General features: G+C 38.4%; 1 protein-coding gene across 1 annotated transcript in view; it reads left to right on the top strand.

Annotated features, from left to right (window-relative positions):
* Positions 1-2,292: 2,292 nt before the first annotated feature.
* The window catches only part of fam102bb (family with sequence similarity 102 member Bb), a 27,230-nt gene continuing 16,195 nt past the window's right edge, over positions 2,293-13,327 (top strand). Inside the window, exons 1-3 of the mRNA XM_036140850.1 lie at positions 2,293-2,582; positions 12,357-12,477; positions 12,767-12,796. Coding sequence (XP_035996743.1) covers positions 2,437-2,582; positions 12,357-12,477; positions 12,767-12,796 — 297 coding nt within the window. The 5' untranslated portion in view covers positions 2,293-2,436. The remainder of the gene's footprint in view (positions 2,583-12,356; positions 12,478-12,766; positions 12,797-13,327) is intronic.

Below are 13,327 nucleotides of genomic sequence, written 5' to 3'. Positions count from 1 at the left end.
GAAGAAGCTCGTTCGGCATCTAGTTTAGAAAACTACACATCTGCATTGACTATATATCCCTTTTATATCAACACGCAAAGTGATTTTTTTTATTATTTTTTTAATTTACTTATTAACTTCCCCACGACCCCATGAGGGATTAAGCGGGTCAGAAAATGGATGGATGGACTTATTAACTTATATTATATGAGAAGATTGCAGTGGTTAGTCTGAACCACGAGGTGGCGACAGCGTACTAGACAAGAGCAGCCGGCTTTGTCTTTACTCATCCATGAGGATTTTTTCTTTACTTTTTTTTCTTTTTTGCCTATTGTATTATTATTATTATTATTATTATTATTATTATTATTATTATTATTATTATTATGTACTGTTTTTGTTGTTTTATCCTGTGGCACGTTTGTGTATTTTTTATGAAAACGTATTATTTATTATTATTATTATTATTATTATTATTATTATTATTATTATTATTATTATTATTATTATTAATTATTATTATTTATTTATTTATCTATTTATTTATTTATTTATAATCAGAGCAGCTGTTTTCTGGCTGACCGCCAGGGGGTGATCGGGTGAAGAGGCGGGCTTTATTTTGAAGCTCATCTAGTTTAAAGTGGTCACCACTGTAAATCCGTTTAGTAAAGAGGCATTTCAAAGTAAAAGATAACGTGATTTAGAAAAATAAATAAATAGAAATTAATAATAATAAAAACATGTTTCATATAGATTTATATTTTGGAAATTCATACTTTTTGTTTCCTTTTATGATAGTAGTAATAACTAACAAACATGTATTATTAAAAACTAAGCAGAATCTTATTAAAGCTAGTAACATTGTTGTAATCACTGTTTGTTAGAAAACTAAAGATAAATGGAGCTGTTGTTGTTTTACCCCCACCACTGTAAGTTCAATCATACAACCAAATCAACAAGTGAATGAGACGAGAGAAAAAAATTACTTCTGGAATTGCCTTGTCAGAGTCCAAAACTGATCTTGACACAACACTCTGTAGGATCACCTGAAGAACTGAAGATAGACTGCAACCAAAAAAGACTGAGAGCTGAAAAAAATCTAAAGGTTATAACAAAGTTTTGGGTATTCATGTAATCATTTTATTGCAACTGATTTATCAACATTTTTTATTTGATTGTTTTTTCAGTTTAGGTGTACACATTAAGGGGTAAAGTCGCACAATTTAAATTTCTAAAACTAAAATGTGTTAAAGCAGTGATACAGCATACATTTCCTCAACATTCACATCTCCTCAGACCTCTCCTAGGCTGTGAATATTCCCACCTGGTAAAGAAGCCCCAACAACGGCTGTTCTTCCTCAGGAAACTGAAACGGACTGGACTTTCTACTAAGCTGTTAAAAAACAAATTACAGAGCTACAATAGAAAGCATTTGTGACTCAGCATAAGTGTGGTATAGGAGCTTTCATGTAGGAGAGAATGGACTTAGCATGGGTGGTGAAAAACACACAGGGGATTGTGGGATGCCGTCTACAAGGTCTGGACACCATTTATGCTGCAAGAGTCTGGAAAAGGGCCAGATGTATTGCCACTGATAATTAAATTAAAAACTAACAGACTCAAGAACAGCTTCTTTTCAAAAGCTGTAAGGGTTATCACCCCCTGCTGAGAATTTTGTGGTCTATTGCATGTTACAAACACACTACTGGTTTCACACTGTTATTTCTCAGGGAATGTCTGGCTGGACATCAGTCCACAGTTCTGTCAATGAAGGCTTAAAATTATTGCACAGTATTTACGCTTTAAGCTTCTCAGGGAGCGTGTTGGTAAGTGCAATCCCCTGATTTCATATATAACTGTGTGGAAATGTGTCTTGTTGTGCCTGCATGTTATAGGTAATATGTGTGCATCCTGAGCCGGTGTCTCTCAAAACATACTTCACGATGGTAACACAAGGAGGAGACAATAAAGATTATTGATTCTTCTTGATACAGTTGTGGCAATTGGGACGAAATAAAGAAAAGCAACACAAAAACTAAAGTAGTAATTACCAACTTGTACTGAGGAGCAAAGTCTGTATTTATCCACGTTATTGACAACTGAAAATTAGATTTTTGCATTTAAAGATAGAGTGATGAGACAGAACTTAGAAACAAATAGATAAATAAAAACTCTAACATACGCATACATTCTTTGTTTCGTTAAATAAAACTTAGTGCAAAAGATAAAAAAAACAAATGTATGCGTCGAGGTTGCGGCGTCTGTCACGCGCTTTTATTTTGAAAGCGGAAACCGGAAGCCGATCTGTTTAGATCCGCTGACGGGCCGCCGTCGTGCGCAGCTTCACCATCCCTCCACAACAACACTCCGGCGGAGCAGGAGAAACGCACACAATGGGGCTGCAATGTCAGCGACGCCTGGGATAGGAGCATCTCCCCGCCGCCGCCGAGACAGTGTATGGATGTGATGATGATGAAGAAGAAGAAATTCAAGTTCCGGGTGGATTTCGAGCTGGACGAGCTGTCGTCGGTGCCCATCGTCAACGGCGTCCTCTTCTGTAAAGTCAGGCTGCTGGACGGCGGCTTCTCCGAGGAGTCTTCAAGGTAAAATAACAATAATAAAAAAAAAAGATAAAATACTTTCTAGGTTTAGCTGTGGTGGCTCCATTTAGTCTGTATTTAGCTTTTAACTCGGTGGTTTTGAACCGTTTAGACATGTTAAAGCGATAGTTAGCTAAAGAAGCTACAAGAGTGACGTAAAAAAAAACATAATTCAATTAGTCAATTGAAATGTATTTTTTTTATTAATCGACCACAAATGCTGATGGGGAACATATTTATGATCACTATAGCCAAATTTGGTCAAGAGAGGAACGAGGGAGATGTCATTTAATGTTATGCTAGCTGTTCCTCAACAGCTATCGAGCCATTAATAATAATAATAAAAAAACTCTTAGCTTGAAGTCATGAAGGTGTACAAACCTGTGGAGTTGGCTATGGATCCATTACTGAGTCTGTTGATGCTCGGTCCAGAGGACAGCGGAGTTAAAAGTCATTGACAGCATCAGAATGAGGTTTAACTGAATACCACGCTCCACTTGTACACTTGTTTGCAGTTTAGCTGCAAGTGAAGAGTCCATTTGGACACATTTTCACTTTATTTAACAACTGCTGCACATCAAAATCAGACGCTTTTGGTGTGGTCACCAAAATGCATGATGACATTATGCCGTCCGCCGCTGTTAGTTGCGTGTAAGGAGAGCATAGAAGAAGAAAAATATAATTGGAATATAATATAAGAGCTGTAAGAAACTATATATTTAGAGTTTAGGGTTCTGATAGCCCAGGTATTAAAAACTGTTCTACATTTGAGTGATCTGAGCCACTTCCTCCAGGGAAGTGGTTTGAATAAGAAAGCAGAATCATTTGTGCTGGTGATTTCATTCAGGGTGTTTTTTTGTTTTTATATATATACATTTTTTAGATGGTTGTGGCAACAACGGATGTTGTGGTTCACAGCTTGTCCTCATATCTAGATGTTTATGTTCCCATTTATTTCCTCTAGTGCATCTCCTGTTTTTTTGCCTCCTTGCATTTACATAGGGCTGGAAGATATGGCCAAAACATCACGATATATTTCTTAATTTCAGTCAGGAATGATATTATAGGGCCGGACGATATAAGGGGGAAAAAAGCATATAGATAAAATAGAAATATTGATCAAGATTGATAATTATCGACAAATTTAAAACATATATTTTAAGTGCAGCCCTTACCATTTAATGCTGTTGCTTACCAACCTATTTTTTTTTTTTTTACCTATTTTTAGATACAGAACACACAAACACTGAATTCAAACTCAACCATTTATTCAACCAACTTTTTATCAAAACTGCAAGTTTTTAAAAAAGAAAAAAGAACGTCTGCTCTCTGAACTCTTTGAAGAGGGCGGAGCATCCCTGGGTCTGCGTTGTGATTGGTTGGGAGGATGTAATGACTGTAATATTAACCTACATGATAGGCTAGAATGCAAAAGGACAGAAAACTGTTCTATTGAACTTTTTATTGACCCTATTTTACTATCATCGATATATGTCTATCGATTGATATATATTGTTATTGAATTATCGTCCAGCCCTTCGATATAATTACAATATCGATATAAACAGAATAAAAGCCTCAGAAGGACTGCAGACTGTGCCTACAGCAGATGCCTGTACAAACTTACAACATTTATTTTGCCTTGTTTATAAAACTCCTCCCAAATATTTTTCGATTTTGTGCGAAAATTATGGCCACGTCTGTAATGAGCTGTTTAGAAATTACAACGGTCATTTGAGGAACACTCTTATTTTCATGTGCAAAAGGCCAACAGAACTTCAAACTGATGTGTAACCATCAGTCTGCTGTAGCTTGCCTGCATAAAACAAACTTATGTGGGTCCTGGACTCTAAAACAGACTCTAGCTCAGGGGTGGTGGGTGAACTTCCTCTGAGATCCGTCCCTGGTCAATAGAGGCCGAGCTAGAATCGGCTCATCAGATCAGAGGGACAACTGGAAATCGGTATCTGCCAGAAAAACTTGATCAGTGCATTTTCTTTCTTTCTATTTTCTTGTAATTGGTTACAAAGGCTACGTTCACACTGTAGCCTGAAGTGACCCAGTTCCGATTTTTTTTTTTTTTTTTTTTGCCCACATGGGACCTGGATCTGATCTTTTCATGACAGTCTGAACAACAGAGATCGGATTTTTTCAAATGCGACCCAGGCCACTTGGATATGTGGTCCTGAATCCGATACATATCTGATTTCTTTCTAATGTAACCTGTGTCTGTACGGCCAAGTCGCATTAATCTGACCTGTACGTCACTGATACTGGACAAACGTCACTAATCTGCATCCTGCTTTGCAGAAGCGGGAAGAAAAACGACACCCATGGCGGACAATAATGAGGAGAGCAGTTAGTGGAGAGAAAGCTCTGGTTAGAAAAGAAATTAAAGATCGCAAAACGCGCAGCAGCTTTATAATCCATGTTTACACTGAGCACGCTTGCTATTTTTGACATCATGGCGTCCTCTACTGCGCATGCGGGACACTTTTATGAATGTTGTATGAATTCAGTTCACACAGGAGATCACATACAATATATATTTGCATATATTTGAAAATGTGAACGACCACGCAAAAAAAAAAATCAGATTTTTAAAAAAAAAATCAGAATTGAGCATCAAGACCTGCAGTGTGAATGTAGCCTAAGAGATTTAAATCTTGCCTTTATTAGACCGAAAGGTGAAATTTCTTCCATAAAATCCATGTTTATATATATATATATATATATATATATATATATATATATATATATATATATATATATATATATATATATATATATACACACACCTTACTAGTGCAGGCTAATTAATCGCATTTGCAGTATAATTGCAATTTAAAAAAAAAGCAATTTCCAAATCGCAGAGGTCTGTAATTATTGGTAACATAACAATTAATGGATCAGACGTGTCCTTTAGGCGTTGGTAAAATATTTAGTGGGTTTGCTCCACATGGAAGGGAATAGAGTTACAGCAATGAGATAATCTAGTTTTATTATTTGTTTTAGAGTTTATATAATCATACTTTTTTACCAGAAACTTTCAGGAATCACACCACAGCATTAAGCAGCGGTCAGACTGGTTAATACATAGACTTGTTTGTTGGTTGCAACAAACATGAATCAACAAGGATTCATGTCCAACTCAACAAGTTATTCTCTTGAATAATAATATTCAGATTAATAAAAACAGTTAAATTTGTTTTAAATAGTCCTTGTTTACAAACATCTTTATCGACAGGCTTTTTTTGTTGTTTGTGCTTAATGCAGAGAAAAGTCAAAGTTAAAACCCAATCGCTGTTATGGCCGAAGTATATCCCAATTTAGATTTTTGTCTAAATCGTACATTCCTACACCTTACATCAGCCACGACTTAAAATCTTTAAACGCTTCAGTTGTAGTTTATTAGTTAATGTCCAAATTAAGTTTAGCGATTGGTGCATTTAAAGGTTAAAAATGTTCTTTCAATTTGTTCAACTTAAGAAAGGAAGAAAGGCAAAACACTTTATGGTGCGTTGAGATGGGTAGAGTAGTGGTAAAAAGAAAGTTGACCCCCCCTAAAACTTTTTAGTATTTCCTTATTTGCTAAAGTTTAACTTTAACAGGGGCTCATCATTCCTCATTTTAACACAGGGCGATGGCTTCACTTTTCTGTAAAAGTTCTTGTAAAAATACTACTTTATTCTCATGGTTTTATGACTTTATCTCATCAGTTCCTCCCCCAAAAGATAAAAATCCCCACTGAAAGGGGGTCACCAGTCCCTGGCTCTGTCATTTTGGGGGGGGGGGATCCTCCGCTCTATGCACCTGCAAACGTCTCAAAAACGCCGTTTGTACCATGACTGTAAAGATCAGCTCCAGTCATCCTGTGTTTGCTCGCTGTGCTGCTGACTCAGCGTGGCTCTGATGACAGCAGATAGTCGTATCATTTCCTATCAGGAAGATGAAGCGCTAGGTATTGTGTGTTTTTTTTTTTTTTTTTTTTTAATCAAAACTTGTTCATGTGCTTTAACTTGAAACAGTTCAAGGAGCTTCTTCCACTTACAATCTGAGGTCCTACAGGGCGCGTGTGCGAAGGTCGCCTTTAATAAGCGGATCTTTCTACCGCCGCCTTACCAGGGGAAACCTGTCCTGAGGGGTTTGAGTCATTTAACAGTCAGACCTGTTATATAACACACTGTAAATATGTGTGTAATCTCAAACATGAACTGTGAAATAACGCTTTCTGTGACGTTTTTTTTCTCTTAAAATACTCCAGATATGAGATGATTATAAAAAAATGTGACATATAAAGCGGAGAAGTTGACTTTGCCCCCCTGTCAGGGTCATGGGACACGGTTAGCTATAAAAGTGTTTAAAAGCTGTGTTGTGCTGTGAGTTATCAAACTGTAAGAGATGACATTCCAGCAGCTGGCTGTCAGAGGAAATGACCTATATCCTTTATTCACGCCAGGCCTGGAGTAACTGCCTCGTGTTTTTAACGTTACTGCCGACGGGATGACGCAAGCAAAGTCCAGCGGGTGGCGCCGCGCCGCGAATTGGACCGGCTTTAGCGCTGACCAGGAGGATGGGGGCTTTAGAGATAATGTGGTTGAGGAAACAATGTTCAGTCAGTCCTAAACCCTTGTACAAAAAGTGGTTCAAATAAGAAAGCAGAATCATTTGTGCTGGATAATTTAATTTAGGTTTTTTTTTTTTTATAAGGTCATGGCAACAACAGATGTTGTGGTTCACACATCTGTAGTCTAGATAGATCTAGATTATGTTCCCATTTATTTCCTCTGGTTCATCTCTTGTTTTTTTTCCCTCTTTACACTTACACAGGGCTGGATGATATGGCCAAAACTTATATCATAATATATTTCTTAATTTCGGTCGATACGATATAATTATGATATCGATATAAACAGAATAAAAGCCTCAGAAGGACTGCAGAGAGTGCCCACAACACATGCCTGTACAAACTTACAACAAATACTTTACCATTTTTATAAAACTCCTTCAATATACCATTTTAGAAATATTTGCTTTAAAAAAAATAAACTACATAAAACTAAGGGTGGGTACCTTTCACATTTGCAGTGATACGGTACCGATACTCTGTACCTTGGAATCGGTACCAGTTCTTAACGGTACCTATTTTCTGTACTTTAGTGTGCTTCTGTAGTGATAAATGTTTATTAATAAAATCTCAAAATTTTTAAATTTAACATATTTATTTCTGAATATATATAAACATGTTTGGATCTACAAATTAACCTCATTAAATAATCTATTAATCTTAATGCATTGCCTGAAAAATAATTAAGGCAACAAATTTTTACTTATAAATTATCAGAGGCAGAGAGTGAATGAGTTGAATACGGGACTGAAGCTATGTGTGAATAAAATTCAGGCAATTATTTTAGGAGTTTCAGAGAAAAATAAACTATATTAGAAGCATAATATTTTATCCTGCTTTGTTAATCAGGGCAGGATACATTTGCAGCGTGGAAACAGAGCGGATCTCCTCTCTGCTCTCTTTGCTCTGACTGCAGGCGAGTTTCAGGACGAGGCAGCAGCTGTCTGTGAGAGGCAGCGCTTGGAGAATTGCTTAGACAATAACTGCAGAACGGTTGTTACTTTCAAGGAAAGTCACCAATAGCAGAAGAAAGTCGCTAGATTTTTAGCTAGTCGCTTTTTAGAAAAAAGGCCACTGGATGGGTCTGAAAAGTCTCTAAATATCATGAGAAATTCTCTAAAGTGGCAGCATTGACAAGGTCTTTCCTCAGATTAGAAGTAATTCCCACTGCTGTCCTTGTTCTTTGCCTCACAAATATTGCTGTGAGCGTAATCTGCAGCTGAGACAGCGCTTTCTATCAGCCATGCTTTGTTGACTGGACCTGCGGCTGCTGATGTCGTCACGCTGTTATGATGCTGTGTTCATGTCCGACATGGAAAATCGGCCACTCCTCCACTCCCTCACTGTCACAGTGATGCCTTTATGTACCGAAACATGATACCGTTTGACTTTACGTGTATCAGTACCCGGTAGTACCGACAGAATTCGGTCAGTACCTATAACAGTACCGAATTCGGTACCCATCCCTACATAAAACCCAGAACATCAGTTAGTGACAAATGCTGTAATCATAGCCTTTAATGTGTATTGAAATATCGAAATGTTATGTCACCTTTATTGAATAAAGTTATAAAGCGATATATATTAAACTATTGTCCACCCCTACAATTTACCTACACGTTTTTGTAGGTCTGACCTCCTTTTTATTTCTAAGTCTAAGGACTTTAAATCAGAAAAAACGTCCTTGATCAGAGGTAGTTTTGAATTTGAACAGAAAATGGAGGAATCGCAAGGTCACCACTATTTACACTAAAAAGCTTTACCTGATTTCTTTAAATAAATAAATAAATACCTGCTTGTTGCAGGTTAGGGCATCAACGGACCAAAAACGGCGTGATTTTAGAGTTTTAATGAATGCAAGAACATTTGACTGAAACTCTGGACTGGAAAAATTGTCCGATTCCAATCTCTGACCCACTGATTGGTGCGTCCCTCATCAAGGTCGGCTCTCAGAGATCGCTGCTGAGATGCGTTATAAAGCATTGCTTTTTTTTTTTTTTTTTTACTATTTTAAGCGAAACCATTTGGCTGTGGCGGCCTTTTAAATGGAGAGCAGCTGTAATTTAATAAGACATCTGAACCATGCAGAGAAATGGGCTCGTGCTTTAACCCGGCCCTTCCTCGCGCTGGCTAATGGGATTTTGCTGCACGGGGAAACGCTTGGAGCCGTGGAGCATGAAACACGAACACGAGCCAGAACACCCGGAGCACACGCCGTCCAGCTGGAGGAGAGGGGGGGGGGTTCCCTATTCGGCTCTGGGAGTTCACTCAGAAAATTATTCACTAACAGATGAAGTCCAACATTAGTCACACATCTGCCGTTTTTTAATAGCTGGGCAGTGATGTGCAGCCTGTTAGTCACGTTCAGGCGTCTCCATGAGGATCTGCACACGGTGCCGGTTTTAAGCCAACTACTTTTAACTCCGTTTTCCTGTGCTTTCTGCAGGTTGCATCTCTTTAAAAATAAAAAAAAAATAAAAAATACTGTCCTTTTATTACGGTTGGACCGTGGATCCAGCGAGACGCGAGATAATTTACGGCACGTAGGCTGCGTAAACAGATTGGAGCCGGCGATGTGAGTGGGAGAGGAGAGGAACGCCAGTGAAAGTGAAGCCATCTGGGGCATCGTAATTCTGCCCACGCACCGCAGCCTTTCTCTCCCTTACAGGCCGCGGCTCGCGTGCGGCAGAGCCTCACGACGCACGGTGGGAGCCGTCTTTCTGCCACGCAGACGCAGGGATCCACGTTACACGAATCAACGGACCAAAGACAGTTAAATCAGATTTATCAGGAATAATCAGAGGAGAATTATCGGCTGGAGCCAGGGCCTTTTTAAAAGACGACAAGAGATGTTAATCTGGTATCGATTTAGTTTTAGCGGACGTGTTTATTGTCTAATAGGGAACATCACATTTTCTAACAGCAAATTAAATTAATCCAGGCTGTCAAAGCCCACGAGATTGGAAATGAAACATTCTTATGCTTACATCTAACAAAGGCTTTACTTTCTCATCTTAGTTTTATTTTGGCAGCGAGAGAAAATTGTCCCAGAATATTTTCTGCTTTTAGGAATAGTGGCGATTCCTATTAGAGACGCACCAATCAGCCAGGATGAGACCAGGATCAGCCAATTTTCCCTCGGTTGGTTCTGATCACTCGTTAGAAGTTCAACCGGTGTTCACAGACCTTACCTGGTCAATGAAAACATCAACCAACAAAAGAAAAATCCTAATTTTATGGCCTTTTCTGTAGATCAGATGAAGGTCAGGGACATATAAGTTGGTGTGCGTACTCTCGGTGAATATTTCCTCATAAAAAGGGTCCTTGTTTGCTTCACTTTTAAAAGTCCGGCTGCTTTAATAATCTCCAAGGAGGACGGTCGTCCCGGACCACATCTGGACCAGCTGGATGTTTTCAGTCTCTTCCATGAGGAGAAAATAAACGCTACTATGAAACTAAAAGGCCGCCGTCTTTCCAGGCGTAGCACTCCTGTGGAAAAGAGCGCGTTGCTTTTCTTTCTCTTGTTTGACGTAGATCTGGACGATAATTCAATAACGATATCTATCGATCGATAGACGCATATCATTGATAGAAAAAAGGGTTAATTAAAAGTTAAATAGAATAACAGTTTTCCTTCCTTTTGCATTGTAGCCATGTAGGTTAATATTACAGTCATTACATCCTCCCAACCAATCACAACGCAGACCCAGGAACGCCCCGTCACCAAGCTCCACCCCCTTTAAAGAGTTCAAAGACCACGTGTTCTTTTTTTCTTTTTTTAAAAAGTTTTGGTAAAAAGTTGGTTGAATAAAGGGTTGAATTTGAATTCAGTGTCTGTGTGTTCTGTATCTAAAAATAGGTTGCTAAGCAACAGCATAAAAAGGCCAGGGCTGCCCTTAGAACATATGTTTTGAATTTGTAGATAATTATCGATATCGATCAATATGATTTCTATTTTATCGATATGCTATTTTTTCTATATCGTCCAGCCCAAGTTTGATGCAGATCTGATACCTCCTGTTTCCACTGGAAACCCATTTAACAAAAATCCTTTAGTTTTGATACGTGATCTTCCTTCTTGTCGGAATGATTTTTAATGAGATTTAAATGAGCTGAAAATACGGTCAGAGTTGTCGGCACAACACCGGCGCCCTCTTCTACCTGCTAGCCGTTGCTCCCGTGGGCCTCAGCACTGCCCCCTATCAGTGTGGCACGGTGCTGTTTTTGCCTCATCCTGTGAATGTACGCTCTGCATTTATGGCCAACTGGAAAAAAAAAACCTGAAATGTCACAAATATTTATTACATATTAGGGCTGTGCATAAAAATCAATACAAAGATTAATGTCTATGTTTTCAAAAACGATTTAATATCGATATTCTGGCTTTCAATGTCGATATACCTCCCAACCCCTAGGGGGCGATATTATAGTGTGCCATTACTGTTCACAGCGAGGAAGAGCAAGTGAGACGAATTTGCAGAACGGCCAACGGGATTTTAGAAGCTCCTTCGTCCCTAAAATCAGACGTTTGGACACATTTTTGGTTTCTGTGATACGTTAAATGCTTTATACCAAATGCACTTTATATTCTTGTTAATATATCAGTGTTCAATAAATTGAACATTAATATAATATTTGGCTGGTTTTGTTGATTGAATGACTTTGAGAATTAATTTGAAAGTAATAAATATCGATATTGGAGTCAAATCAAATCAAGCTGAGCTATATATTTGAGAATCGTATCGAATCGAATCCTAGATGATGTCCAGCCCTATTAAATATATCAGACAGACTAACGTGAATACTGGCAGAATAAAGATAAGACAGCAGTGGACATACGATTTCTCCATTTGTACAGGAGCAAAGTGGAACCAAAGTCAAACTCCTTGTTTTTGTGCAGAAACCTGGCCGATAAAGTTTATTCTGGTCCTGAAACAGCCAGACCGTCGTTGCGATGCATCTTTACTTTCTCTCTCATATCTAATTTACATTTAACCAAAAAAACAGTAGAGGTTATGTAATAAACCTTTTATTTTGTATTAAAAACAGGGCTTAATGAAACGTTTGCTTCCTCAACCAGTCTGTCCTTTAACTAAAGGTTAAAGGGTTTAATTAAAGGTGATCTAATTCTTTGTGACTTCCTGTTGCAGGGAGCCGGTGCAGGCCAACTGCGTTCGATGGCGGAAGCGGTTCTCTTTCCCGTGCAAGATGAGCGCCAGCGCAGGAACGGGCGTGCTGGACCCCTGCATATGCCGCGTGTCTGTGAGAAAGGTGAAGCTTTTTGCACTGTTGAACGTCTAGGATGTGAACTAGGATGGAAATGTGTGCCTGGAAAGTTCTGTTCGGTTCTGGTAGCTCCGCGTGGGGTTGGGTTGAACTGAAACCCGAGAGTTTGATGTGAAACCTTTTAACAAATGCAGAACTTTAGGGATTCATCATTACTTTTAATATGCATCACCTCAGGGGTAGAAATAAACAGTTTATCGGCTTGTTTCTAACACTTTGTAATATTTTGCATCTCCTAATCGTCCTAAAACGTCTTTCTGCTTCTCTTCTTCAGGAGCTCAAGGGTGGAAAGGCGTATGCAAAGGTAATTCCTCCGACTTGCACGTAAATATCGGAGCCTTTTTTTTATTTTTATATATATATATATATATATATATATATATATATATATATATATATATATATCGGCGCCTTTTAGTAAAGATGTTTATCCAATCCCAAATAGAAATCGCCGTCATGCAAACTTGTGATCATTTGGCTCCCGGCCCAGCTTTGTTTGTCACGGTGCTGTTCTCTTGTTTCTAGCGGTATGTATGAGAACGTGAAGGCGAGAAGCTATTTTCTTTATTTATTATGAAGCTCACCGCCTGTCTGCCTTACTGCGGTGGCATGCACCCTTGTCTTTCCCATTTTGAAGAGCAGCCAAACAAATCTTGCCTTCTGCTCCCAGCGTATTCAGACACAAGAAGTTTTTGCTGTTTGTAAAAATACAGCAGGAATTTTTAATCTTAAAAAAAAAAAGTAATGCAGAAATCACAAAAAGCTTCTCCTTTCCTAATTTTATAGGAATTTCTTTAGATCATAAATGCTATCTAGTGATAACATTCTGAACAAG

This window comes from Fundulus heteroclitus, chromosome 9 (genome assembly GCF_011125445.2).
Source record: "Fundulus heteroclitus isolate FHET01 chromosome 9, MU-UCD_Fhet_4.1, whole genome shotgun sequence".
NCBI classification, from domain to species: domain Eukaryota; kingdom Metazoa; phylum Chordata; class Actinopteri; order Cyprinodontiformes; family Fundulidae; genus Fundulus; species Fundulus heteroclitus.
Note: the sequence above shows the minus strand (reverse complement) of the source record. Positions and strands in the feature narration are given on the sequence as shown.